General features: G+C 46.0%; 1 protein-coding gene and 1 pseudogene across 6 annotated transcripts in view; one reads left to right on the top strand and one right to left on the bottom strand.

Moving 5' to 3' along the window:
• Positions 1-1,620: 1,620 nt before the first annotated feature.
• LOC135920886 (retinol dehydrogenase 12-like) overlaps positions 1,621-25,556 on the bottom strand; it is a 44,386-nt gene continuing 20,450 nt past the window's right edge. For 3 of the 6 annotated variants that reach the window (XM_065455144.1, XM_065455146.2, XM_065455145.1), the window contains 6 exons: positions 21,861-22,040; positions 17,898-18,137; positions 15,841-15,933; positions 14,626-14,815; positions 3,808-3,917; positions 1,621-3,272 (listed from right to left, as the gene is read on the bottom strand). In XM_065455144.1, coding sequence (XP_065311216.1) covers positions 2,980-3,272; positions 3,808-3,917; positions 14,626-14,815; positions 15,841-15,933; positions 17,898-18,137; positions 21,861-22,040 — 1,106 coding nt within the window. In that variant the 3' untranslated portion in view covers positions 1,621-2,979. Of the gene's footprint in view, positions 3,273-3,807; positions 3,918-14,625; positions 14,821-15,840; positions 15,934-17,897; positions 18,138-21,172; positions 21,555-21,860; positions 22,041-25,556 lie in introns of those variants that run through there. The other 3 variants (XM_065455147.2, XM_065455148.2, XM_065455149.1) reach the window with 3 other exon arrangements.
• LOC135920914 (U2 spliceosomal RNA) lies at positions 24,002-24,181 on the top strand (annotated as a pseudogene).

Here is a 25,556-nt window from a genome sequence, read left to right as displayed (position 1 = left end):
TGATTCTATTTTGCGTGACACTGGCTGTTTTAAAAGAAAACGAAAAAAGCGAATTGCGTTGCATTGTGCTTTGAACTTTCGGTAAACTATGTAATGTGCAACAGTATACTGCAAATACAGGAGCCCCCCCTTGAGGTGCCACGCGCCATTACCTGCTGTATATTTATTGAAATGTATCGAGACAAACTCAATAAATTTATTTATTTATTTATTTATTTTATTTATTTACAGATACTGCAGCCCATAAGGGCTAATGCAGGGATGGATGAATACAGTATGTGGAAAATACAAATCACAATACAAAACAAGCATATGTGAGTTACATAGCTAAAGGGAGCACTCAATAGCATCCCCAAATTTTTTATGTACTAAACAGCGGATAGAACCAGGCAGGTCATTCCAGAGTTGAATAGTCCTAGGAAAAAAAAAACTGTATTTAAATGTGTTGGTGCGAGCAAGAAAAGTCGTTTAAGTGATTGCTGTTTCTCGTGATTAGGGGCTTTGCACGGGTCAGATATGTGTTAGTGTCGAAGTTTCAGAGAATTGTAGTGACGATGCTGGGAAAGAGGGGTTAAGCCGAGTATATGCAGATGAGATGACGGTGAAAACATTCTGTCATAGCGGCGGTACATGAAACGAACCGCATTTTTCTGAACAGATTCAATTTTGTGGATGTCCGAACTTTTGTAAGGGTGCCATATAGTATCAACATATTCTAGAATAGGTCTTACAAGTGTTTTGTATGTAATAAGTTTAGTTTCTTTCGAGGCAGCATGCACATGGGGTTCGGGTTAGGTAACCAAATTTTTTTAGTGATTTGCTGCAAGTTGTTAGAATATGTTCTGACCAGGATAACCTTGGAGTGCAAAGGAGGCCTAAATACTTATATTCATATGCGCGCGGCAGAAAAGTGGAGCTATAGGAGTAATTGAAATATGAGCAATTAGCATGCTTGTGAAAGGACATGATGACTGTTTTTTTAAGTTAATGTTCATTTGCCAGATTTCGCACCATTCACAAAAACTTATAAAAGATTGATTCAGAGTCTTATGATCGTTAGGTGTAGAAATGACATTGTAGAGAACGTAGGCGTCAGCGTAAAGCCGAATTTTTACTGAAACAGAGTTTGGAATGTCGTTAATATAAATAAAGAAAAGCAATGGCCCTAAAATAATATCTTGGGGTACTCCGCAAGATATTGATGCGTCAGGAGAGTTGAATGAAATAAAAGAAACATACTGTGAACGATCGTAAAGAAAACTACGGATCCAGTCAACAAGAAGAGGGTTATTAAGGATAAGGCTTAGTTTATGTAATAGTTTAGGGTGTGGTACAGCATCAAATGCTTTGGGGAAATCAATGAAGATCGCATCTACTTGATGACCTAAATGAAGAGAAAAACTGACGCCATGTGTAAATTCAGTTAATTGAGTCACTGTGCTAAAACCAGTGGCGTAGCTAGCTCGTCTGGCACCCGGGGCCCATAGGTCTTCTGTCACCCCCCCCCCCCCTGGTGTAGCTGGCGGGAAGGGGAGTGTCTTCAGACGTATATGACACCTACCCCCCCCCTCCCCCCTATGGACCCTTGCACCCGGGGCCCACGGCCCCCCGGCCCCCCCCTGTTGCTACGCCACTGGCTAAAACCACTACGAATTCCATGCTGAACGCTGCACAAAATGTTATTAGACTCAAGAAAAGTGATAATGACCCGCCGTGGTTGCTCAGTCGCTATGGTGTTGGGCTGCTGAGCACGAGGTCACGGGATCGAATCCCGGCCACAGTGGCCGCATTTCAATGGGGGCTAGATGCGAAAACACTCGTGTACTTAGATTTAGGTGCACGTTAAAGAACCCCAGGTGGTCAAAATTTCCGGAGTTCTCCACTACGGCGTACCTCATAATCATCGAGTGGTTTTGGCACGTAAAACCCCATAACTTTATTTTTTAAGTGATAATGTGCTCATAAATTATGTGTTCAAGGAGTTTGGATGCATGAGAAGTTAAAGAAATGGGTCTATAATTTAGAAAAGATTGTTTCTGCCCAGATTTGAACAATAAATTACTCTAGCCCGTTTCCATGAACAAAGAACTGCACAAGTAGACACTGATTTCTCAAAAATTAATGTGAGGTATTGACACGTCCAAAGCGCATAACAATGAAAGAACACATTGTTGACATTGTCTGGACTACAGCCTTTTTTGGTGTCAAGATTTAAAATAAGGTTGAGGACTCCTTGCTTAGATATTGTAACATTGTTAATTGCACAGGACATGTTAGTTGTCGTGGGGCAGGGAGGAATTACGTCACTGTCATGTGTGAATATTGACTGAAAATATTCATTGAATGCTTCAGCAATAGCTCCAGGATCACTTATTTCGGAACCATCTAATAGAAATGTCTGGGTGGTATTTTTCATAGGCGAAATCAAGCTCCAAAATATCCGTGGGTGTTTTTTAATTAAATTATGTAGAGTGAACTGATAATAGAAGTTCTTAGCTGCATCATTTTTTGACTGAGTTCTTCCTTCATAAAGCGAAACTGGTCATTTGTTTCGGCATTCATGTGGCGCTTCCGACGTGCTCTAGCTATTCGACGCTTCAAATACAGTATTTCCCTTGTCATCCAAGGAAGGTCAACATTTTTCTTGTTTGTTTTTAATGGCACATAGCGCTCTATGCAAGTATGAAGAATGTTTTCAAGATGGGATACTATAGTATGGATATCACTGGTAGTGCATAACATGGAGAATCTGTCGAATGAAATGCTTAATGTGTCAAGCTTAACGTATTATAGCTTGACGTATCATCTGCGTGATTATAATCGTAAAAACTGGTATATTCATAGTGGCGCCTTGAAACTGAAAGATTAATAGTACCAATAAGAGCTTTGTGATCGGAAATACTGTCAGTAATCCCACATTCAAAGCCACTTGTAAAGAGCGGTGCATTCAGGAAAATAAAATCTGGTATGGTGGACTCTCTAGTAGGATCCGATACAATTTGTTTCAATCCAAAGGATGGTGAAAATGCAAGCAACCCTCTCAAATGAAACGACAGTCAAGGGTTGCGCGTGCAGCAGAGCTCGTCCGCTCCGAGCCCGACCAGTTGGGCGGACGTGCGGAACACGCGCTCGGCCAGCGCGCGGTCCCCGAGCAGCGGGCTGCGGTAGCGCTCGCTGGCGGGCGCGCACTCCTCGAAGTACTCGCCCGTGGTCTTCTCCAGCGCCGGGTCCACCGCCAGCTGCACGGTCGTCTGTGCGCCTTCCACGGCCGTCTGGGCATGTGCATGCGGATTTTCAAGCAGCGCGTGTAGGCTACGCCATCGACTCAAAAAAACGCGGCAGGGGATTCCTCTTAGTGCGGGATTCGTACTTTCCTCTATTATTCGCGGCCAGTGATATCACGAAAGCAAACCCGTTAATTAATTGCGCTTTACTTTGCTTTTAGACACACTCGCCTCAATCACTGCAGCGAAACATCGGGTCCAACATATCCTTTGCACTCAACTCACCCAAAAATTTAGGGGGAGCCCTCCACAATGTAGCCGTAGTCTGGACAAGTTTATGCATATTTAACGCTGTTGCTTGGTGCGATTGTGAACAGATCGGGCAAGTAATATACACCTTTCCAAATATTTCACCCATAAGGGTGGACATCGCGGTGCCTACGACAGGGGATCTTCTAAAAATTCCGATACATTCCCCAAGAAGAGAAAGAGCAGATATCCAACAACAACGTACCCGACATAAAGAAAGATCATCACAGCGCTAATGTATGACTGGCCAACTGAGCAAAAATGTCCGCATCACCTTTCCTTTCGTGTGCGCGACGACTTGAAAAATCAGCTTGCGCAAAAGTGATCCATGACTCGCTATGGGAGTCTGCACCAGGCCTGGATGGAGGGAGTTTACAGTGACGCCTGCAAAGGAGAGCGAACGGTCAGAAATCCTGACAAGTGTCTTCAGGGTGGCGTCACCCTTCGCGTTCGGCTGAGTGTTGATCACGTGTCACGGCGGCCGCAACGCGGGCAGAACGCAAGAGCGCTCCTCCACCGAGGGTTATGTTGCAATTGATATGAGTGAGCTGTGCAATTGAAAAATAATCCTTCGTGTCTTACAGACACAAGTGCGTTGCTCTTGATGTTTGCTCAAACCATCATATACGCCTAAGAGAGACTCTACAAATTACTGTTCAAAACACGTATATGCTCAATGTCTGCGATGTCTCAGGATTCGTCATTTAAGTATCTGTTCGCCAATGTCACCGCACGCTTTCGCCTTTTACCGCAGGGGGCGCTCGTGAGATGATTTGGGCAATTACGACATCACCTTCGAAACTCACCTTCTGTTACCCCAAGGTTAGCTTCTCAGACATTCGTCCTCCCCGAGCTGCATGCCTCTCCTATCGGGTCCACTTATAGTGAAACTGCCCAACACATTTCTCGAGTCAGATGCATGCTTTCAAGCGCATATAGGTCTGCGTACTCGCTCACGAGTGTACTGGCTCATACCTGATCCGTACTCGCTTCTAAGGCGTGAGACAGAGTGGGTGACGAAAAGTGCGAGTGGACGCGAGCATGAACGGCAGCAAGTGCCGGTGAGTTTAAGCGAGCGCGACTGTTCACAGGAGTGAGTCAACGTGAGTACGAACTGGGAGTAAGTGACGGTCAGTTTGAGTGGACGCCAAAAGGAGCAGTCAGGGCTGCTGAGTGGATGTGTCGCTAGGCGTGAACGGTGGTAGCGCGCGCGAGTGTTGCTCAACACAACCGGCAGCACGAGCGAGTGGCGCCGACGAACGTGCGCAGCTACGCGAGTGTGATCCGCTCATTGATGCCGCTGTCATGCTTGCTCCGCTGTTATGACGCCTGCGCTTCTGTAAGGGCCAAATGGAGAAGCAAAATTAAGCATAAGACCATTCTTTCTATTCCTCCCAATTATCCCGTACAAAAATGACTGTTGATTAACCATTGACATATTGTTGGGGAATTGTTGAAACAACGGACTTCAACAAAGTTTCAAGAGCAATTGAGTTCACTCAACCCTTGCACAACAATATTACCGTTGAGTGTTCTCAATAAACAATTTATAGGGTAATTTGTGTTGGTTTTTCTAGTTTTTTTTGCTGTTTAGCAGTTCAGTCCAGTACACAATAATTAGGACTCGCATATGAAGACATTCCAAAAATGTATTGTGAAGCGTTCCAACCTCATTCCTGTCAGGTTCTTCTTTCGCCTCGCTTTCTATAAAAGGAAATAATGTGTGACCGATGGGGTGGAATGGAACGTCGGCCATCGAGCTCGGTACTCTAACCATTAGGCCACGAGCGCGTGCATACCCCTCTCGTTCCAAATCCAGTAAGCTCTGAAATACTGGACGCGTGCGCGCGTGCCACTTCCTGGTGCTGTCGCTACAGCTGGCGCTTTGAAGCGCCTATCTCCGGGACCGCCCCACTTTCGTAGCCGTTTTCGCTACGTAAAAACTGCAACGTTAGACAAAATTCATGACCACCCAACCTCAGAACGATTTATTTCTTCACCGGTGTACAAATGCCATCGTCGTGTTTACATACACTAGATGACATAGCCATTGGTACGACCCAATATGAGCACGTTTCGGGGAGCAGAAGAATGCGAAATTCACTTGCAAACATGGTGACTACGCGCATGTGGAATTCCCCAAAAGTAGACACTGCGGCAGCGCGGCCAGCGATAAGACAGGCGCCGACACGCGACGACGCTACCTTCGAGCATCGGATGCGCTGTGGGAACCATAGGATGCAAGCGCGCACACGCTACAAAAAAACACGGGTGAGGTCTTCGAATTTCCTGCGACGTGCCCTCTCTCCGTAAAGCAAATATAGTCTTTATCCAATGCCCGTGGTACTAGAGATGAAAGAATGAACACGCTTTGAAATCGCAGCGCGCAGCCGCTATAACCATTAACTTCAAAGAGCTTCGGATTCAGCAAAATCCGCAACAGTATCACAGCTAATCGCTGTATCTGCGGCTGCTCCCGACTCTCGCCTTGCAAGAAGCACGCGATTTATTTCACCCTCGCCGAACTGTCGTCCTCTAATCTCCAAGCCTGCAGGTCTCGTATGTACAGTTAAATAGACGAACACCAAAGGGAAATGAAAGAAATACAGGTAACGGACACTTATCATACCTTACTTGTCACTTCGTCATCTGCGAAGGCGCTACAAACTATTTTAGAAGCGTTATTTTTTCAAAGATAGCAAAATTAGCAGTAATTTTTATTTCTAGGTGGCGCTACGAACGTCAAGGTAGCCTTCGGGTGCCTGTGTGTGTGTGCATGCGCGGACGCGGTTGCAACCGTTGTAGCTTCGTTTTGCGCACACTTTTTCAACAGTAGACATGGTTACCGCTAGTTTCACAGTCGCATTTTTGGTCGTAGTATTTATTGTTTACGCTACAAATTAGGTTGTTGTTAAAAATTTATGAAGGTTGATGGATTAGAAATTATGGCTAATTATTTGGCGGTTTTTCAGTGCCGTTATATTGTGTTTGAAAGGTTTTTATAACTCAATACGATAGTGAAGCTGTGAACGGCTATCAGACTCAGTTACTTGGTTGCAGTAGTACGGTGCTTCACGTCTCGTGCTTTTTGATGAAAGTATTTTTACTTTTCGGACATCATGGCGCACATTTCAGTGAAATGCTTTAACGATGATAAGTGGGACGTTTATCTGTTGACGTCGTTGGCTCACCCAGCTACTAGTCTTCGACTGATGTGCGAGCCTGGTTGTTTTGATGAGTTGCGCGGCAGAGGTCGCAGCCGCACTTCTGAAGATAGGTAAGTAATCTCGTTTTCTTGGGCACGTAGCCGTCTTTTCTATTTTGACATTGACCAGCGTGACATGTTAAGCACACCGTTCACTTTCTTCAAGCAAACCGCATGCCCCGGAGCAAATGCGCGCGATACTAACTCTAGCTGCCGCCGTCACTTCGTTTGAAACGATGGTAGGCGAAGAGGCAGCAGCGCCCCGCGTGCGTAAAATTGCATCGCTTCATTTGTTCCTGTCTAATGACGTTTCCTTAATTTGTATGAGAGAACACAATTGGAACATAAGGATCGGTTTCTCTGCGCAGTGATAACTTTGTATAGTGACCACGTCATCTTTCATAGGGGCTCACGTGGGCCGTCTAAGCGCTTGTTATCGCGTTCCGATACGTGAGAGGCGCGCTGTCTTTCAAGGTATTTAGGCAGGCACTACGAGCTTAGGAAAACCGCGACAAATAATTGTGTATCAGGTGCGCAGCTCTGCTACGCTTGTACCACACTCGTACCGGAAGGCAGTGTTGCACTTCACGCTTTCGCATTTAGTAACTATGGCGGCCGCCGTGGCAATTTGGGGCTCGAGGTCGTGGATATGACCCCTGCAGCGGCCGCATTCCAAAGGAGCGGAATGCAAAAACGCTCGTGCAATTTGCATTGTATGCACGTAAAAATTTCCAGGAAGTCAAAATTAACACGGAGTCCCCCACTACGACCTGCCTCATAATCATCTGAGATCATTGGTTTGGCACGTAGGACACCAGAATTTTTGTTTAATCCGTAGTGGCTCATCGTATACCATACGGTTAATGTGATCACCCTTTGGGCCGTAGCAGTTAAGCGCGCCTCGATTTAGGTTGCGGCTAATGATGCGGCGCGCCGCAAAATATATTTCGCCTCTTTGGTATTTCCGGAGAACGGCCAACCGATAAGTCGCAGCTTCAGCGCGGTGACTGTACACGAATACACAGCGCAAATGAACAGAGGTGTGGTGACGACGTCGGCAAAAAACACTGCCGCCGACGGGCTCACCTTATCGTCTATCACCACCAAAACTACCGCAGTAAGCATCTTTATCTAGCGAGGCGTTTCCGTTGAAGGCGTACTCTACAATTTTAATTGGCGAATACCGAAACATGCCACCGTTCTCTGCTGCCTCTTTGAGCTGGACCGATCCGAATGTGCGTTGCTTGCAGAAGCGAAAGGAGCGCCATTCGGCTTGTTGTCGCCTCGAGCTAAAAGTCGCACTCGAGCACCGTTTGCGCGGCGAAGAATGAGGCGTGAATGAAGCTAGCTCACTGCGCAGACGCTACCGCGCAAAACTCGCAAGGACGTGTACGCGACGTTCTGCACACAAATCGCGTGGGATGATCGGAGCCACGCCGGATCGCGGCTAGCTTCAAAGAAGCGGTACATGTTCTCACTCGTTCAGGCACGCTCACGCTCGCATCGCTCTTGGCGTATCTTTAGTTCATTCCTTCTGCTGCACTTCTACCCAAAGATTCGATATCTGCTTGCTATCGGCTATGCACTGTCGCGTGGTCTTTGGTCCTGCGAGAGAGCCGGGAATATTTTCCCCCGCTGTGAGACATCGCTGTGCGTGTTTTAGCTAACATTTACCGTAGCAACCCATTTCTTCTTTTTCTAGACAGCACTCGTAAAGAGTCGCCAATTTTTACTTGCCAGTATAGTGTGTACTTCTATTTTGTGCGTATTTATGTGCAGCGTGTGGCAGATTCTTAATCCCCGTAATCTAATTTCCTGTCCGCATTCGCTTCTCATCGGTTGCGCATGCAGCAAATTCACAGGTGCTAAAGTGTTCTACGTCAAGAGCACGTTGGTGTCGTGCAAAAGACACCCTTTGATATGTGGCTGATTCACTAGCAAGCTTGCATCACTGTTGCCACTCTCTATCAAGTGGGATTTTCAACTATTTTTTCTGCTTCTCTGCGGTGTACTAGCTGCCGCATGGACGCTGTGAAGGCCTACTTTCGATTTGTTCTGGCGTTTAGTAGTAAATGGTGGGCTACCTTTTGAGGGGAGGCATTTACTTTTGTTTGTGAGAATGTTTAGCTGCCTAACCAAGTGGTACGTGCGTGCTGTAAACAGCAGCACGAACAGAGGCGGACGACGAACGACGAAATAGGTAGGAGCACACACGAGCGCAAGCTCATCTAAAGGCTTACTTTTGATGACAGAGGTATTAAAGACACTGGTCAACTTGACAAAGGTAAAAAGCCGTGGATGCGCGGCAGAAACAGCCACGTGCGACAAGAAAAGAATATGAAAAAGCCATGTCATGCAGAATAAACGTGCGGGCAAAACGAAAACTATCGGGCAATCTTTCGAAAAAGCGAAAGTTTTGTCTGATAAGCGATACTACCCAACGAGAAATACTCTTTTGATAACTGCAACTTTTTCCCACTAAGGGAAACAGATAACTTGTTTATGCATTTGTTTCTTTTGTGATCAATAAATATTGCTTCTGGAACTCCTCTGGTGTTGCGGTATAGAGCAGAAAGAACGATTTTTTCATCACAGAGACCAAAACACAGGAGGACTTATGGATGCATTATTTATTGATCACGAAGAAAAATTTATAATCAAGATCTTGGCCACGTGGCCGCATTTCGATGGGGGCGAAATGCGAAAACACTTGTGTACCTAGATTTAGGTGCACGTTAAAGAACCCTAAGGTGGTCGAAATTTCCGGAGTCCGCTACGGCGTCCCTAGTAATGAGAAAGTGGTTTTGGCACGTAAAACCCCATAATGAAATTAAAATTAAGCCAGATTTCTGTGACCCTTAGTGGGAAAGAGTCTCTGCAGCACTTCTCGTTAATATCACTTACAGGACAAACCTTTCAGTTTTCATGTTTCTGTTAGTGTTTGACGCACATGTTTATTCTACAGGACGTCTTTCGGTCCTTTCTTGTTGTGCCGGTCTGTTTCTGCTGCGCATCCATGGCTTTTTCTTTGTGAAGTTGGCCAGTGTGTTTAATATCTTTGTCTTCACGAATAAATTTCTAGTTGAGTCAGCGTTCATGTATGTTCCTACCTTAATTCATCCTTCTCGTCTCTGTTTGGGTGGTTGTCAAATATAAATGTACACCGAATTGGCGAAGTGCCCATAGAATTGATACATGAAGTTATTTGCGCTGCTTATTTCAGGAAGAACGCTATAGGGTCTTATTTTCTCTTTGTTTTTAACACTGATGTACATTATTCTAGTTCAACTTCATGGAGTCCCCTGAGGAAGCCAATAAGAGTGATGGGAACGTCCTTTATGTGTAAGATTTATGAATTTCATTCATTCAGGGCATGACATGTCACATGCCTGTTTGTAGGTATGCAAGCATTCGTAGTTCTTAAATATACTAAGCTCTACTTTTCAGTTCTCGTGACGCTGCTTTGTATTGTGCTGCATTCTCCAAGCAAAGGAACCTTTTTTTTATGCGGTAAGTGCATGTGTTCTTTATGTATATATTGGCGAAAAAATTGTCGTGAGCTTAAATATGCATCTACTTTTTTTCGGCATGGGTGCTGTATCTCCCTCTTATGCAACTTTTATGTATTTTATGCAATAAAATTGTGGTAGCATTTTAATAACATTTTACTGCAAAATTGAGGTGATTGGTGTTTCGTATACGCATTTGTGTTCTTCACTGTCTCACCAATCTGGCTGTCCAGTCATTGGAACCTTTTCTCATCCTTTATGACTATTTCTGGGGTACATGAAACTGCAAATGCAGGTGACCATTTATTTGGCTGTTTGGAATGGCGTTAGCCTTGTGTTACTACCATTTTTCTGTGCTAAATCATTATTTTTTCTCTTATCGCTCAATGTATTAGCCTTGCCTTGTCTCTTTACTGACTGAGGTACCACTTAGTTCCTGGGTATCGTGAAAAAGGCCTTAAAAGTGCTCTCATTAGCTTTGTGCAAGTCCAGAAAAGTTAACTGAAAATGAGCTCACTGAATTCACAACATTCCACCAGCAAATTCTTCTGTACCCCAAATTAACATAAGTAAATGGTGTACTGTTTGTTCACTTGTGCCAGGGAGATAAGCTGCATTCATTACACAAAAGCTTTACAAGTTTACTTGTGAAGAAAGCAAACCTGAATCGTCAGAAACATATGATTCTGGTGTTCACCGTGCCCGACACCTTTCTAAATGACGTCTCGTCAAATAATAGCTAAGTTGAGTGATGTTATTTTAGAAAATAATTGGGCAGCATGAAAATATATACATCTCGAAGACAAAAAGCTCAGGCAAGTCTACTTTGGTACATCATTAAATTTTAATCATGGTGAAAGAGGTGTGCTAAAGCTTGTACATATTTACGTGAAATCATTTGTTTCAAGTCTGTTATTTTGCCTTCTCACAGTCAGCCGTAGCTATTCCTGTGATCTGTTAGTGTGCGAAACATTTTACTGTAACATATTGGGGTGTCTAGTGTATGTACACGCAAGCAGCTTCAAGTGTTCATGTGTTCAAAGTTGGTTGTTACAAGGGTATGTTTAAGCCATGCCTTTTGAGTCGCTTTGCCTTCTAGTCATAAACTGAAGTCGAAAGTGAAGACCACAATCATCGTTTTGTTTGAATTCATATGTATAGGTTTTTTTTCAGATGTATCTACACTGCTAGAGTGCTGTAGGTACTAGCCTGTGTCTCCAGGTTCGATGTAGTGGTGCCTTATGTGCTGTAATAATGTTTCATGTGCATGCATCTTTAATGTAAATGAAGGTATTTCAAATTGATCAGTCTCTCTTTTGCTTTTGTTTGTGTTTTGGGAAAGTTATGAGCAGGCACCGGGGCATGCAAGTGTGAACAGCAAAGCAATTTCAATATATGAATAAAAATCCACTAGCCTAACGAAACGTGAATCATATTTCAATGACAACTTCTTAAATCTCAATTCCATCTCAACTGGGCCACAATGTACTTTTCATGGCTTCGCAATAATAACTCAACAACAGGTCAACAGAACTACCACAACGTGAGTTCAACGCAGAATCAATGGTGACCCAACCACCATTCAGCTAAATGAACACAACGGGTCGTCTAAGCACAATGGACTTTCAACGGTAACTTAACAATTATTCAAAATTGGGATACCCAATGGTGTTTCAATTAAATTTCAGTAACCAATATTCAAGAGCCCTCAACATTCAACCCAACAATTCTCCAACAAACTATCAATAATTTCTCAATAAAGAACTCAACATTGACCAATGATATTTCAATATCTTCTCAATATTTTTTTTGCACGGGATGACAGCTACTGAAGCGTAACACAAATTAAACGAGGTCTCTGTTTCGCGCTACAAAGTAATCGTTCTCACATAGCCCTTGTTCCATAAATACGCCCACCTCTTTGGCCACCGCCTTTTACGATACAGGTGACCTCGTCGCATACGGGCTTGATGGGTATTTTGGCATTCACGCGCACCTATGGCAGCGCTGTAGCATTCACCAGCGTTTGCACGCTACATTTGCTTGTGGAATAGCCTTCCTGACACCAGTCTTGGAAAATAACCGGGAGAAATTGCGGTAGTAGCTGATAGTGCATTTCCTTAGTTTATTCATGCAGCCATTTTTATCATTACATTGTTTGTTGCAATGCTTTGTTATCTCTGTGGAATCTCGTACTTCTCCAACTTTGTGTGGTGTTGGCAGTTCTATGATCATATTATTTGAATGGTGCTCGTGCGTTGTGAGTCATTTCAATCGCCTGGTTACTCGCTTGTTGCAGATACGTTTATTTTCTGGGCGGGAGCGGGACTTTTATTCTTTGGTGCTGTTTTGAATATGCTTGCATGTGTTCCATTTGAACCCGTGATGTCCTAATGAGATTTAACGAGCAATGCGCGACACATTTTCACGCGTTCGCAACCTTCGCTGTGCAACGACGTTGCTATAGCGAAGGGCCACGCGCGACTAACGCGCCACGCGGCGCGTCGGAGATTCAGCGAGCGATCTGGCAGCTGGATATTGTGCAGAGCCTTGGGAGCTGCGCAATTGAAGGGCCGCTTTAGTCCAGCAAGGGACAACGCAAACAGAGGCCGGAATTCGCAGGACACGCAAGAATTTAAAGGGGCTCCTCTTGAGCAAAAGCGCTTGCATAAATGCTAGGCTTAAACATTAAAAAACAAAGAAATAACGCGATGTATACTACTGCCTCATTCGTGTATACGCGGTTGTGGACGGAGAAACAGAAAGCAAGCAAAAAAAAATGTGGTAGAAGAATCTTGTGACAGGCTAGTTGGTTCATCATAACCGAAAGTTGTTAGCGCAAACCAAGAAAAGACACAAGGCAAACGCATGAACACGGCGCTGGTCCTGCTCCCATGTGTTTTCCTTTCGTGCTCGTCTTTGCGCTGAAAACGTTCGTTTATATAAAAAAAGTGGTATCTGTCACAATTTTGAAGTTCCCGCATCAGCTTACCTTGACGTCATAATTTCGGCACCATATGCACAGCGTTAGTCTTTTTATTTTTTATATAAAACATAATTACATTGCACTCGAGCGGAGGTACAGATGCAACGGGGCTACTTTTGGTGATTTGCCTGCTGCCTCCGAATGATCAAGTGCAAGGAATGTTGCAATATCGGTAACGCCACCTTAACGTGGTCGGTGCCTTGGCTTGGACGTGAAGCGGAAGCGGAAACATTTTAACCTTAATCTTCTATTAGTCAGTCAGTCATATATGCAGGCTGAATTCATATATGCAGTCATATATGAAGTCATATATGCAGGCCTGTACGCTTCATCTTTTCACATTATTCACGAGAAACCAGTGTAACAGCATTAAAAAATAGCGCCGAGCTTGAAGCCTTGTTCAGGAGAGCACGTTGTTGGGCGAGTCGGTCGTACATACTTAAAGAAGGGAATTGCGCTAAAAAAGACACGGACGAGTAAGGACATGGACAGCACGTCCATGTCCTCACTCGTCCGTGTCTTTTTTAGCGCAATTCCCTTCTTTAAGTTGAAGCCTTGTCCCTTCGCCGTATTATATCTCGTTTAACACTATTCCATAAGTTTTACTATCACGTATCTCTCCATAACGATTTCATGTGTGAACCCTCAGCCATTTTTCCGCGTCGGGATCATTCTTGCAAAGTCAAATGCATCATGTGTTATTCCCTCGCATTTGGTTAGTCATTTATACGTCGCACCGCGAAAGAGTGGAACAATCTGCCATCGCACGTTGTCACGCAAACAAATGCCTCGAAATTTACAGACGCTCTACGCAGCACCATGCATACCTAATATATCACGTTTCACTCTCTGATTTGTAGACTGTCTTTTTTTTAATGCGCCGATAACCAAAGCCTCCACGACGTTGTCATAGTTTGTACAAATAATTTAGTGTTGCTGTACACATAATTATCTTTATTGTTTATTTTTTGTGTTTATACGTTGATGCACTGTAATTAATTTTGTCCCAGTTGTGTTTTTCTATTGTATTTACATTTACGCACTGTTTGCCTAACCGATGTAACTTTTGCTCTATGTAATACCCTCCCTAGAGGGTCCTTAGGGTCATTGTGAAATAAATAAATAAATAAATTCTGAACGAATGATCCTTCAACCCATGCTGTAATGGCGCTCCTCGTTCATAAGTCTTTAACGTTGGGAAAGAACACCGTACCCAACGCAGCAGATTCAGTCTCGATTCCCGGCCGGTGCGACATCTCTCTCTTTTTTTTTTTTCGCGTCAGCGTACAATGCCCCTAACTACGCGCAGAGCACGCTTTCGAAAAAAGAAGCGGGCTTCGCATATGCGAAACCCTGGTTGCACTTTCGGCGGCACAGGATAACGAGGCGTACCGGTGTCCCTGATCTTGTCGGCCAGCGCCACGGTGTAGAGGCTCAGCGCCAGCTTGCTGTTGGCGTACACCGCGAACGGCGTGCGCAGCGTGCACCGGCCGCGCGCCTTCGCCTCGAGCCGCGACACGTCGCCGATGCTGTGCGAGTCCGACGACACGTTCACGATACGGCTCGGCGCGCTCTTCCGCAGCTTCTCTGGGCGAAGGAAACAGAAGCAGGCCGCTGACAGAATGCTCTTGTTGTGCCATGCGTAGCTCTGTGAACCGTAAAATCATTCACACCGTTATAAACGAGTAAGCGTGTAAATCGGTCCATAATTGACTCCTGGTGTCGGACGCAGCTCCCGGTTGTACATTAGGTGATTCTGGCGTGCACAACACTTTCTGACACCGTGAAAGGTCAAGATAATTTGAATTTTACGATTTTTTTGCGTTGCACCGCGTACCAAAGGCGGTTCCTGCGGTATCATCTTTATTTTCGGGCACAGTTGTCGCAAGCCAGGGGTGTCTGTATGGGTAATATGAGTATAAGCAGCCGACTAAATGTTCAGGCATTGCTGAGCTAGCACACTATTTTCACCGCGAAGCGCTGATTTCGTCTCACGTCAAGCCGACCAGCTTTCACTGCAGCAGCAGGCGCGCAAACGGCAGCAGCTACTACGCGCAGTACAGAGCACACGACGCTGTAGCGGGTTACGCCTTATGACTACCAGTGGCTGCCAATGCATCAGAGTTGTCAGGCTACCAAAGCGTTCCCAAATAAATGGAAACACTGCTTTGGAGACACAGAGGCCATGAAATTCTCTCATTTTGCGTGGTCATTTGATGCTGATGGACCTCTGTCATGGTTCGCAACCACAAAGGGGGATAGGCCAAGAATCGGGCCGAAGGAAGTAGCTACAGGAAATTCCTTTTTGAAAATGATAAACGCATAGTAAAAGAAATACAAAACAAACAAAAACAAAAGCACATGTTGCAATAACTAGACCAGTATGCGAACGAGCAGTCAGACTAATGGTCGTTTGATGCACGAATGACACGGTGAAATGATGAAGAGTTGCATTGCCAAAATATGGTGTGGCCTAGCTTTGTCGCACGAGTGATAGACGGGCCGCTGGCGATGCGCTCTATTTTACACTTTTCCCTTTATCGCCATGTTGACGGACACCATTTATGGTACGACTTCTTTTGTAATACAAATATTTTAAAAACTCACCCAATAACAATAAAGTCAGCAGCACCGGAGATAAATGATTCGCTTGGAAGCAGGTCTCGAAGCCATCTTTCGTGTAGGTGAATTCTGTCGAACCTTGCCGAAAAAGAAGATGAAAATGGGTGCAGACAATGTGAATGGTTGTAACTTTCCGAGAAATACGCTCCAAGAGAACATACAAATTGGTCCAGTGGTTGTCTCATAAGAGCATCTGTGCGTTTTACATGTATGTACGAGGGACGTTCCGAAAGTAAGTTTTGCCATTTATTTTCACATGGAAGCTTTATTCCAAAAGAAGAGAGAAATACACCATGGCATCATGAAATATAAACCTTGCACTATTTTTCCACACAGATGCCTCCGACAGTGAGACATTTGTCGTAGCGTGCAATCAGCTTGAAGAAACCATTCTGGGTAAACTCCGTGCCCGGCGATGCAAGGCCTGAAATAAGGCCTCTTCACCATAAACGATCCGTAGGCGTTCGTAGTCCCACGTGCCCATTCATACTGGATAACAGCAGACACTTCCGTTGACGACCACGTTGTCAGCGTACGCCTGTCTGCCATGGTGATTTCTACTCGAATAACCTCGGGCCCCCATGCTGGTCTGCTGCTACTCTCTTTTCTCTGGCGCTCTGCGCATGCGTCGTTCCTCCTCCGCTGACGCTCTTTCCGTCGTTGAACCAGCAGCGGGCGTGGATTCTTATAGCGATTCTTTGCTTCACCTGGTGCGTCATCTTCTCTTTCAAAAACAAAAACAAAAATGACGAAACTTCCTTTGGAAACGTCCCTTTACATGGAAAAATCACAGTTGGCCCCGATCGAGATAAAGCCTCCTCTCAAGGCGTGTATTGCTATATACAGTGAAAGCTCGTTAATTCGAACTTCAATAATTCGAATTTATGGATAATTCGAACTGTACGATTTCGTCCGGCCAAGTTCCACAGAAGTGTATGTATAAAAAAGTCCGTGAATTCGAACGCGAGAAGGTTCCCTCACGGATAATTCGAACTACGCTCGCCTGGCACACGGCCAGAGAAACGCGCCTACTGCCTACACACAAGGCTGTATCGCCTCCGAAACTGAGAGAATGGCGAGAGAAGGCAAAATCGGAAAAAAATCTAACCGACGTGGGGTCAGCCAGAAGGCAGCGGCGGCTGCCGCCTCTCCGTTCTACGTAACCTCCGAGACTTCATGCCCGTTGCGAATCTCGGAGGCTTTGCAAATCTTGTACAGCTGCTAATGTTGTTCGGAGATGGCACGGCAAGCGCCAAAACACAGCGAATCAAGTACGTCGCAGCTGCGCTTGCAATCAAGAACCAACGAATCAGGGCCTTCGCCACCTTCACATGTTCAGCGTCTTTGTCTCGGCAGTCTTCATCGGTTGTGCATGTCTGTTTTCAGCTTAGGAGGTATCGGCCATCGCGATTCATTGTGATGGTGTTAAGCCTCGGCTAACGTTCGTTTCGGTGGACATCGGTAGTGGGGCACAGTCGGACCCAGAGCTTCGACTTCAAGATGGCGTGTGCCCGCGACACACGCCATCACTTTCTGACACGCCAAATTTCTGACATGCCCTACTGCTTCCAAATCGCAGTGTACTGTTGCTCTCCTTTACTTTCGTTAGTTCGAACTTTCGTTAATTCGAACTGAAGCGGCTTCCCCTTGCGGTTCGAATTAACGAGCTTTTACTGTATATATATATATATATATATATATATATATATATATATATATATATATATATATATATATATATATATATATATATATATATATATATATATATACGTATAAATGACTAACGGCACGTAACGATAAAGAACCTAGCGTAAGCTGATGACCTAGAGTCTAAAGTAAAATGTATGCGGTGCTCGTAGTATGGTGTTCCAGAGGTGCCAGTGGAACAAATGAATTCATACCGCTGGGTGCGCGCGCGCGTAATTGCATTGAGTTAGGCTTCCCAGCTTGCCACTCAGTTTTTTTGAGCTACGGGTCAAGCGGCACATGCTGCGCAGCCATAATCCGGACCAATGAATTACAATGCAAGGGCTGCTCACAGTTGATCAGGCCGGCGTTGTTGATGAGCACGTCCAGCCTGTCTTCGCTTCTGTTCACTTGGTCGCAGAACTCCCGCACTGACTCGAAAGAGTCCAGCACGAGCCTCTTGACCACGGCAATCTGCTTCGTTTCATCGTGGATAAGCTGGGCGACAGCGTTGGCCTTTTCCACGTCTCGGCAGGCAAGGATGACGCGTGCCTTGCGCCGCGCAAGCTCTATGGCCGTCTCCAAGCCGATGCCTGTGAAAAGTAGAAAAGCAACGGGGAGAGCTTATAGCTGCCAAAGGTAATCTCGGGTTTACTGGGTTGCCTTTCTAGCAGTGGCATTAGTATAAGCTGCTTGCTCCTTTCTGCTTCCCACAAAGATATTCAGTTGATCGGTTCTCGGAAGAATGACAATACATCTTGGCTACTAGGCGCGAAAACACACACGACACAAGGAAGGAGACGGGACAGAGCACGAAACGAAACGCACAGGCTCCCGCAGTATTGCATGGTCACTGCGTAGTTTTCTCTACGAAAATTCCAGACAAACTACGGCGACTTTTTCCAATAAAACGAGACGTCACATGTGCCAACGATGTGTGGCAGCGTTTACGTGAGCGCAATATCTTCAGCAGGAGAATGCGCGTTGCGCTGATATAAACTTTCTCATACTTAGTGTAGGCAGCGCTACGCAAGTAGTGCGATCATAGGAGTCTCCCCTCCATGCATTTCGCAGGGCAATTGTTTTTCATCGCCGAGACTTTCTGCAGAACAACTGTTCCCTAATTTAAACAACAAATAGTTGGTATAAGGTTACGGTAACTGACGCGTCATTTGTCCATCTTTGGGTTTTCACTATGGGGCACTGTGAGTTACATGAGGTCGCGGGATCGAATCCCGGCCACGGCGGCCGTATTTCGATGGAGGCGAAATGCGAAAACGCCCGTGTACTTAGATTTAGGTGCATGTTAAAGAACCCCAGGTGGTCAAAATTCCCAGAGTCCTCCACTACGGCGTGTCTCATAATCAGAAAGTGGTTTTGGCACGTAACATGAAAAGTAAATAATAAAATAAACTGTGAGTTACGTCCTACAGAGCGGTCGAGCAGCCGGATTGCTGTCCTCCGTCTTTGCGTGTTCACAAACATGTGCCAACCAGGCCAAGAACTTGCTCTGGTAAGATAGGGTGTCATTGCTCACCCACATACACTGCGTTTTAAAAACCATTTTGGAAATTTGACTCACTCACCAAAACATAGCAAAAAGCTAGAAAGAAAAGAAAAGCATACGTAATGCGGCTTTTTTCGGCATATTCTTATCAGTAAGAAATCCCAGTCAAAGCATGTAAGCATGAAATCTATTCAATGTTTGCCTATAATTTTGACACCAATAGTGGTCGCTAAACAGCGATTAGGTTGGTGATTTAGCCAGACAAATGGCATGCAGTAAGCAAGTTATCGAACGTTTATTTTTTTTTAACTCAACAATAAATAAAGAAGATTTATGCTGACCAGCTATCAAGTAAATTTTGAAGCACTTGTTCCAGGCGTACTATATATGATACACCATGCGGTAAGGGTTTGACTTTAGCGCATGTATGACATTCAACTGCAGTGCGCGACCGACTCGAGGAAAACGACTGATAACCATAATACTGCCCCTTTACAGAACGAACGCCTACCAGCATTTGTTTTTGAAAGAAAATAGTCTGGCTTCAATATTGCTGCGTTTGTTACTGAGTGAGAGTAACAAGCACACTGTCACTCAGTAACAAACGCATCAATAGTGAAGTCAAACTATTTCCTTTCAAAAACAAACTCTTGTAGGCGTTCGTTCTGTAAAGGGGCAGTATTATGGTTATCAGTCGTTTTCCTCGAGTCGGTCGCGCACTGTAGTTGAATGTCATACATGCGCTAATGTCAAAGGAGGAGGGAAGATAACCGATGGTCATTAAGTGTCACCGACTGGATTCCAAGGGAAGGGAAGCGTAGCAGGGGGGGCAGAAAGTTAGGTGGGCGGGTGAGATTTGGAAGTTTGCAGGGACAACATGGCCACAATTAGTACATGACCGGAGGAGGAGGAGGAGTAGATTTTAATGAGGAGAAAGGAGGAGAGGTCGGCCTGGAGAGCGTGCCTCTAGCCTGCTACTCCTTACTGGGGAAAGGGGAAGTGGGAAATACAGGAAAGGGAATTATGTTATGGTACAGTGAGCTACTATATACATGTTGTCCAATACGTGGATGCACACTGTAGACGCAATACACGCAAGGGTAATCTTGTCCACACAAAAAGCAATCTACTTAGGGGTAGTTGGAGAAGTATGGGAGAAGCCTTTGCCCTGCAGTGGGCGTAACCAGGCTGATGATGATGATGATGATGATGATGATGATGATGATGATGATGTTACTGAGTTCGAGACCGGGTGACAGGGCTTCGGAATTTCCAAATGCCGCATAGCGAGGAAACGTGGCGTGCTGAGCTTTGTCTTGCTGCTCTGCACTTACGAACTGTGTGCCCCTGTTTGCCCCAGTTAAGGCAACGGATGGTTAGCTTTTTCGCGTTTCTCGCCAGTCTTGTGGCATGACTTGATTGGTATACACACAAGACAGAACTGCCTAACGTAAGATAACGATGATGAGAGGGTGGTGTAGGCCTATATAGTCTCGCAAGGCATGCTTGCAATTGCTGCGTCCGAGCGCCTCTCTTCAGAAGAGTTGGCCACTGTTTAGAAGCGCAGCACGAGACGGGCAGGAATGACGACGCGCACAGCGAAGTGGAACAGAAGCCAAGTCCGTGATACAACCCGCGTACGTTGCCACGCCGGGACCCCCGACACAATACGCGCTGAAACGAACCTTGCGATCGTCATTGGCCAAGATTGCGATGACCCCGTCATCAAGACCAGCACTGACAGTCTAGACACGGATCATCGCAGCTGTTCGTCACTCAAAAGTTGTCGCGGATTCGATTTCGGGCGCTTCGACCTGGATCTGCAGGAAGATTAGAATGGCCCGCAGCGGCTCAGCTCAGTGGCGGAACGTGTGTCTCTCTGATGCACTGGCCGTAACAAACATCTCCGGTAGAGATGGGCAACGCGACGCGCTGGAGGACACAGCGTCCTTGGACGATGGCTCGCACAGGCCCCAGAGGCAGCCAGTCCGAAACTGGATTTGCGCGCACTGGAACTGAAGAACGCGCGATGAGCACGCATCAAGATTGATGACGAGAAAGCTGACGATGCGGTCGTCCACAAGGACCTCAGGATGCCTAAACCGTTTTTTTTTTCATTACCTTGACATCGACGTTGTGATTTTCCTCCGTAATGCAGGACCATTCCACGGGTGTCGATGCAAATCCAACTACGTAAGTCTCCAAATATTTATATTCTCGATATTTGGAAGTTCGGTTTGTTTTAAATGCGTCCTCGAGAGATAGACCATAAAGGACCGGCAGGGAGGTTATCCAGGCTTAGCTCGGCGGGCTACCCTGCATTGGGGAAGCGGGAAAGAGGATTAAAAGAGGAGAAGGAACAAAGGACGTCACAGTATCCACTGTTGCGCAGACAGGCGTGCACCACTGAGTCGGTCACAGGTGGTCATACAGGCTGGTGCATCTCAAGAAACGCACTAGCGCTTTTGTGGCCTAGCACATAGCAGACCCACGAGGCCACGGACCCAAGGCCTCCGGGAAAGGACGGTAGTTTAACTGCTCCAATGTTGCACGAAGGGCATTCCTCTCGTCTTCGGCCTCTAAATGCCCTCGCAACTCTTGTCAATCACGAACCACCCCGGAGAAAACAGCTACCTGGAGCTGTGAGCCTGACTATTGGTAACAGTTGGGCTCTGTATTACTAAGTTGGGTTACGTAGCTAACGTTATGCGTGGAAAACAAACAGTCATTCGAGAAAACAAACAAACAAAGAAACAAACAAGCAAAACAAAACAAACAACGAATGAATAGGGTGTCCAGGATTGCTCACCCGATGTGGCTCCAGTTACGACAACAGTCTTGCCTTCCATGGACGCTGTAGAGGAGCACATTGCGTGCCGCTCGAACAAATGACTCGTCGCCAGCAGAGGCACTTTTGCGAGAAACATCCACTCTGAGAGAAGAGCCCCAAAGGCTCTGCACTCCTCGTCACTCTGAGAGTTGTCCATTCCTGCAATGACATCCCCAAGAGCTGATCTCTCTTCTAGAAGCAGCGCATTAGAGCAAAAATCGCAAGACCAACAGGACTGCGGTAGCTGGTCACGTTTATTGCAGAATGAAGAAGGCAGGTGGGAAGGAAGCGGCCACTCACGCGCGCGTTCGATTGGAGTCCTGACATGAGTTTACACCATTCTTGCGCTAGCCTTTCAATCAACAAAAAAAACGCTAAACTAATTCAAGCTATAGCCGCTGTGCTCCGTAAAGTGCCGAACGAGATATTATAGTGTCCGCTTAATAAAAAGTGCGTTTAACTCGGACCTTGACACGAAGCGGCATACTTTCCCGGCAATGCCAATTCATAATTTTCACGGTCACAGGAAAGGGCATCAACAGTGGGCGAACAAGGCAAGCCTGCGAATGGAGCCTAAAGTCGATGACGGGCTGCCTTCGTCAGGCACGCAGCTCGACTTTTCTTGGCAGGATTCGTGTACACCTCGGTCCCCCGAAGGCGGGGATGGTTAGCGATTATGAAAAATTAATCTTGGCAAGCACAGTATTGTGATTAAAGCACTTCAAAGGACTAGGGAGAGCAGCGAAGGAGGATACCAAATCTCGTTGTTCCGAGGTCAAAATTCACAAAGATCCATTAAGTACTTTCCACGAAATTGTTTCCCATTATCGACTAGGCAGGAGGACCATTGGATCCCATGTGCGCCGGGAACCATGCGATAGTGTGAACAGCATCAGGCGGTCTTTGCTTGATTATAGCCGCCGCCTCTTCGAGATTAGGCCAGATAGAAAGGCTCGTATGGCTGATCTCGAGTCAGTGTAGATGTAAGGCCGCGAGGGGTCATTCATAGCTAGCGCGATGGCAGCCTGTTCAGCCGCCGCTACCGTGGTGTGTCTTACCGAAGCTGCATTAAGAATTTTCCCATGAGGATCAGCTACAACATCTACAAATGAATCTGTGCACCCATACTGGGCAGCATCTACATAGGTGATTAATTGCAGGTTTTTGTCCGTAAAGTCAATGAGAGAGCGGGCTCGTGCCTTGCGTCTAGCTGCATTATATTGGGGGTGTACATTCCGAAGGAAAGGGCTAACTTGAAAGGTTGCTCTAACGGTGTGAGAGAGCATGATGGCAGATCTCAGTCCCTCAGGACTCAAATAAAGTTCTTGTCATGTCATGTCAAGCGAAGTGTAGATGAAAGGAAAAAAATTCAGTGCCATTCCACTCTGTGAAGGTGAATAACTAGCGAAGCTGTGCATGGTGGCCCCTTGATGGCGAACTGTCCATTTCCATGCGTCAAAACGCCGTATGCACATAAATAGCAGGCGAGGCGCGACTAGTCGCTATTTCACTATGTTGAACCTCGGAATATGGTGAGTCACCGGGGAGTGTACATATCCTTGTATCGTTGTAAAATGCTGCACGACACCTTTTGCAAACGAATCCCTACACGTAGAACAGAAACGCAGCTCACCGCACTCCGAGGGCACACACTGCTTCACCGTAGTCAAGGCGACCGTGCGCTGGTCGACGTCCCGCAATGCAGTAATGGTTGTGAGGCCACTCTAAAACCACAAGCGGTCACACAGAATTCATTAATCAAAAGACTAGCGCAAATAACAGGGACACAGGCAGAGAAGACGACAGGACGAGCGCTCGTCCTGTCGTCGTCTCTCTCTGTGTCCCTGTTATTTGAGCTTGTCTTTTGTTTAATGATGACACACCAACTAGCCCAGCTTTCTGCCTTGGTCACACACAACACAGGCTACCCAACATCGGTTGCCCACAAGCTCTCTCTGAAACCTGGTAGTTGCTCCCATAAAACGTTGCAAGTTTGCGGGATCGGGGCCACATGGACGGTTCGCATTTCGAGCCCGTCACCACGGGAGAGCATAAGGAAAGGAAAGGAGATACGCAAGCGCTTGGAACGCTGACAAAAAGAGGGCGGTGCGGACGTAGACATGGCCGACATAGGTCTAAGTGTAGTATTTCCTCTTACCAGCTTAATATCTGATATGGGTTGTATTTGGACCTAAGGTCTTCAAATTGTTTTTGCAAGTTGGCGGGGGGCTTAACGCCGGCTTCACCTCTGCCGTGGGCCGGCCCGGTATTGCACTATTTTCGGCATCGGCACACATATGGGGAGAAATTCTCGATCTACATGGCTGGATAGACGCGCACATTTTTTTCCGGAACCTAGCCATATACAGCTGCGCTGTAATATTGTCATCCACCTGAATGTACCACGAACCTACACAGTACACCCATGCGGATTTCTCAGAAACAAAGCTTCGCAGTTGAGACAAAAATTCATCCTGGTTCGGGAAGGGTTGGAGGGGTCCTAACTTCGCCAGAACTTCTTTTGAGAATCGGAAAACCACTCTAACCACTTGGAAACTGTTTCGAAGCACCTTCCTAAATACTGTTGCGGGGACAAGACTAAGCTAAATAAAAAGGAAAATGTACATAGGTAATGTGTACTGACCGAAGCTTAGATGGCAGAACAACGACCACAAATCACACGAGTGCTTGTTCGACCCTCGTCATCCCCTTGCTGGCACCTTCTCTAATGCACGGGGATGGTTTGTAACATTGTAAGGTGGCTATCAAATGTAGGAGAAAGAAAGGATGACATCAAGATAACGACGGCATGTGAACAATTTGTAGCAGCGAAAAAGAGAATCCATAATCTTTTCGAAGGTTAGTGGGGTGTTACACAAGTGAAATGGCATCACTTTAAGTTGAATAAGTCCTTCCGGTGTAATAAATGCGGTCTTTTCGCGGTCCAGGACATCTGCAGAAATATACCAGTATCCTGACCGCAGGTCGATGGCGGAGAACTCATCATCATCATCATCAGCCTGGTTACGCCCACTGCAGGGCAAAGGCCTCTCCCATATTTTTCCAACAACCCCGGTCATGTACTAATTGTGGCCATGCCGTCCCTGCAAACTTCTTAATCTCATCCGCCCACCTAACTTTCTGCCGTCCCCTGCTACGCTTCCCTTCCCTTGGAATCCAGTCAGTAACCTTTAATGACCATCGGTTATCTTCCCTCCTCATTACATGTCCTGCCCATGCCCATTTCTTCTTCTTGATTTCAACACAGATGTCATTAACTCGAGTTTGTTCCCTCACCCAATCTGCTCTTTTCTTATCCCTTAACGTCTTCTTTCCATAGCGCGTTGCGTCGTCCTCAATTTAAGTAGAACCCTTTTCCTAAGCCTCCAGGTTTCTGCCCCGAACGTGAGTACTGGTAAGACAAAGCTGTTATAAACTTTTCTCTTGAGGGATAATGGCAATCTGCTGTTCATGATCTGAGAATGCCTGCCAAACGCACCGCAGCCCATTCTTATTCTTCTGACTATTTCATTCTCATGATCCGGATCCGCAGTCACTACCTGCCCTAAGTAGATGTATTCGCTGACCACTTCCAGTGCCTCACTACCTATCGCAAACTGCTGTTGTCTTCCGAGACTGTTTAACATTACTTTAGTTTTCTGCAGATTAATTTTT

This window comes from Dermacentor albipictus, chromosome 1 (genome assembly GCF_038994185.2).
Source record: "Dermacentor albipictus isolate Rhodes 1998 colony chromosome 1, USDA_Dalb.pri_finalv2, whole genome shotgun sequence".
In the NCBI taxonomy this organism is placed as follows: Eukaryota; Metazoa; Arthropoda; class Arachnida; order Ixodida; family Ixodidae; genus Dermacentor; species Dermacentor albipictus.
The sequence above is the reverse complement of the archived record's forward strand: the minus strand, read 5'-3'. Positions and strand labels throughout refer to the sequence as shown.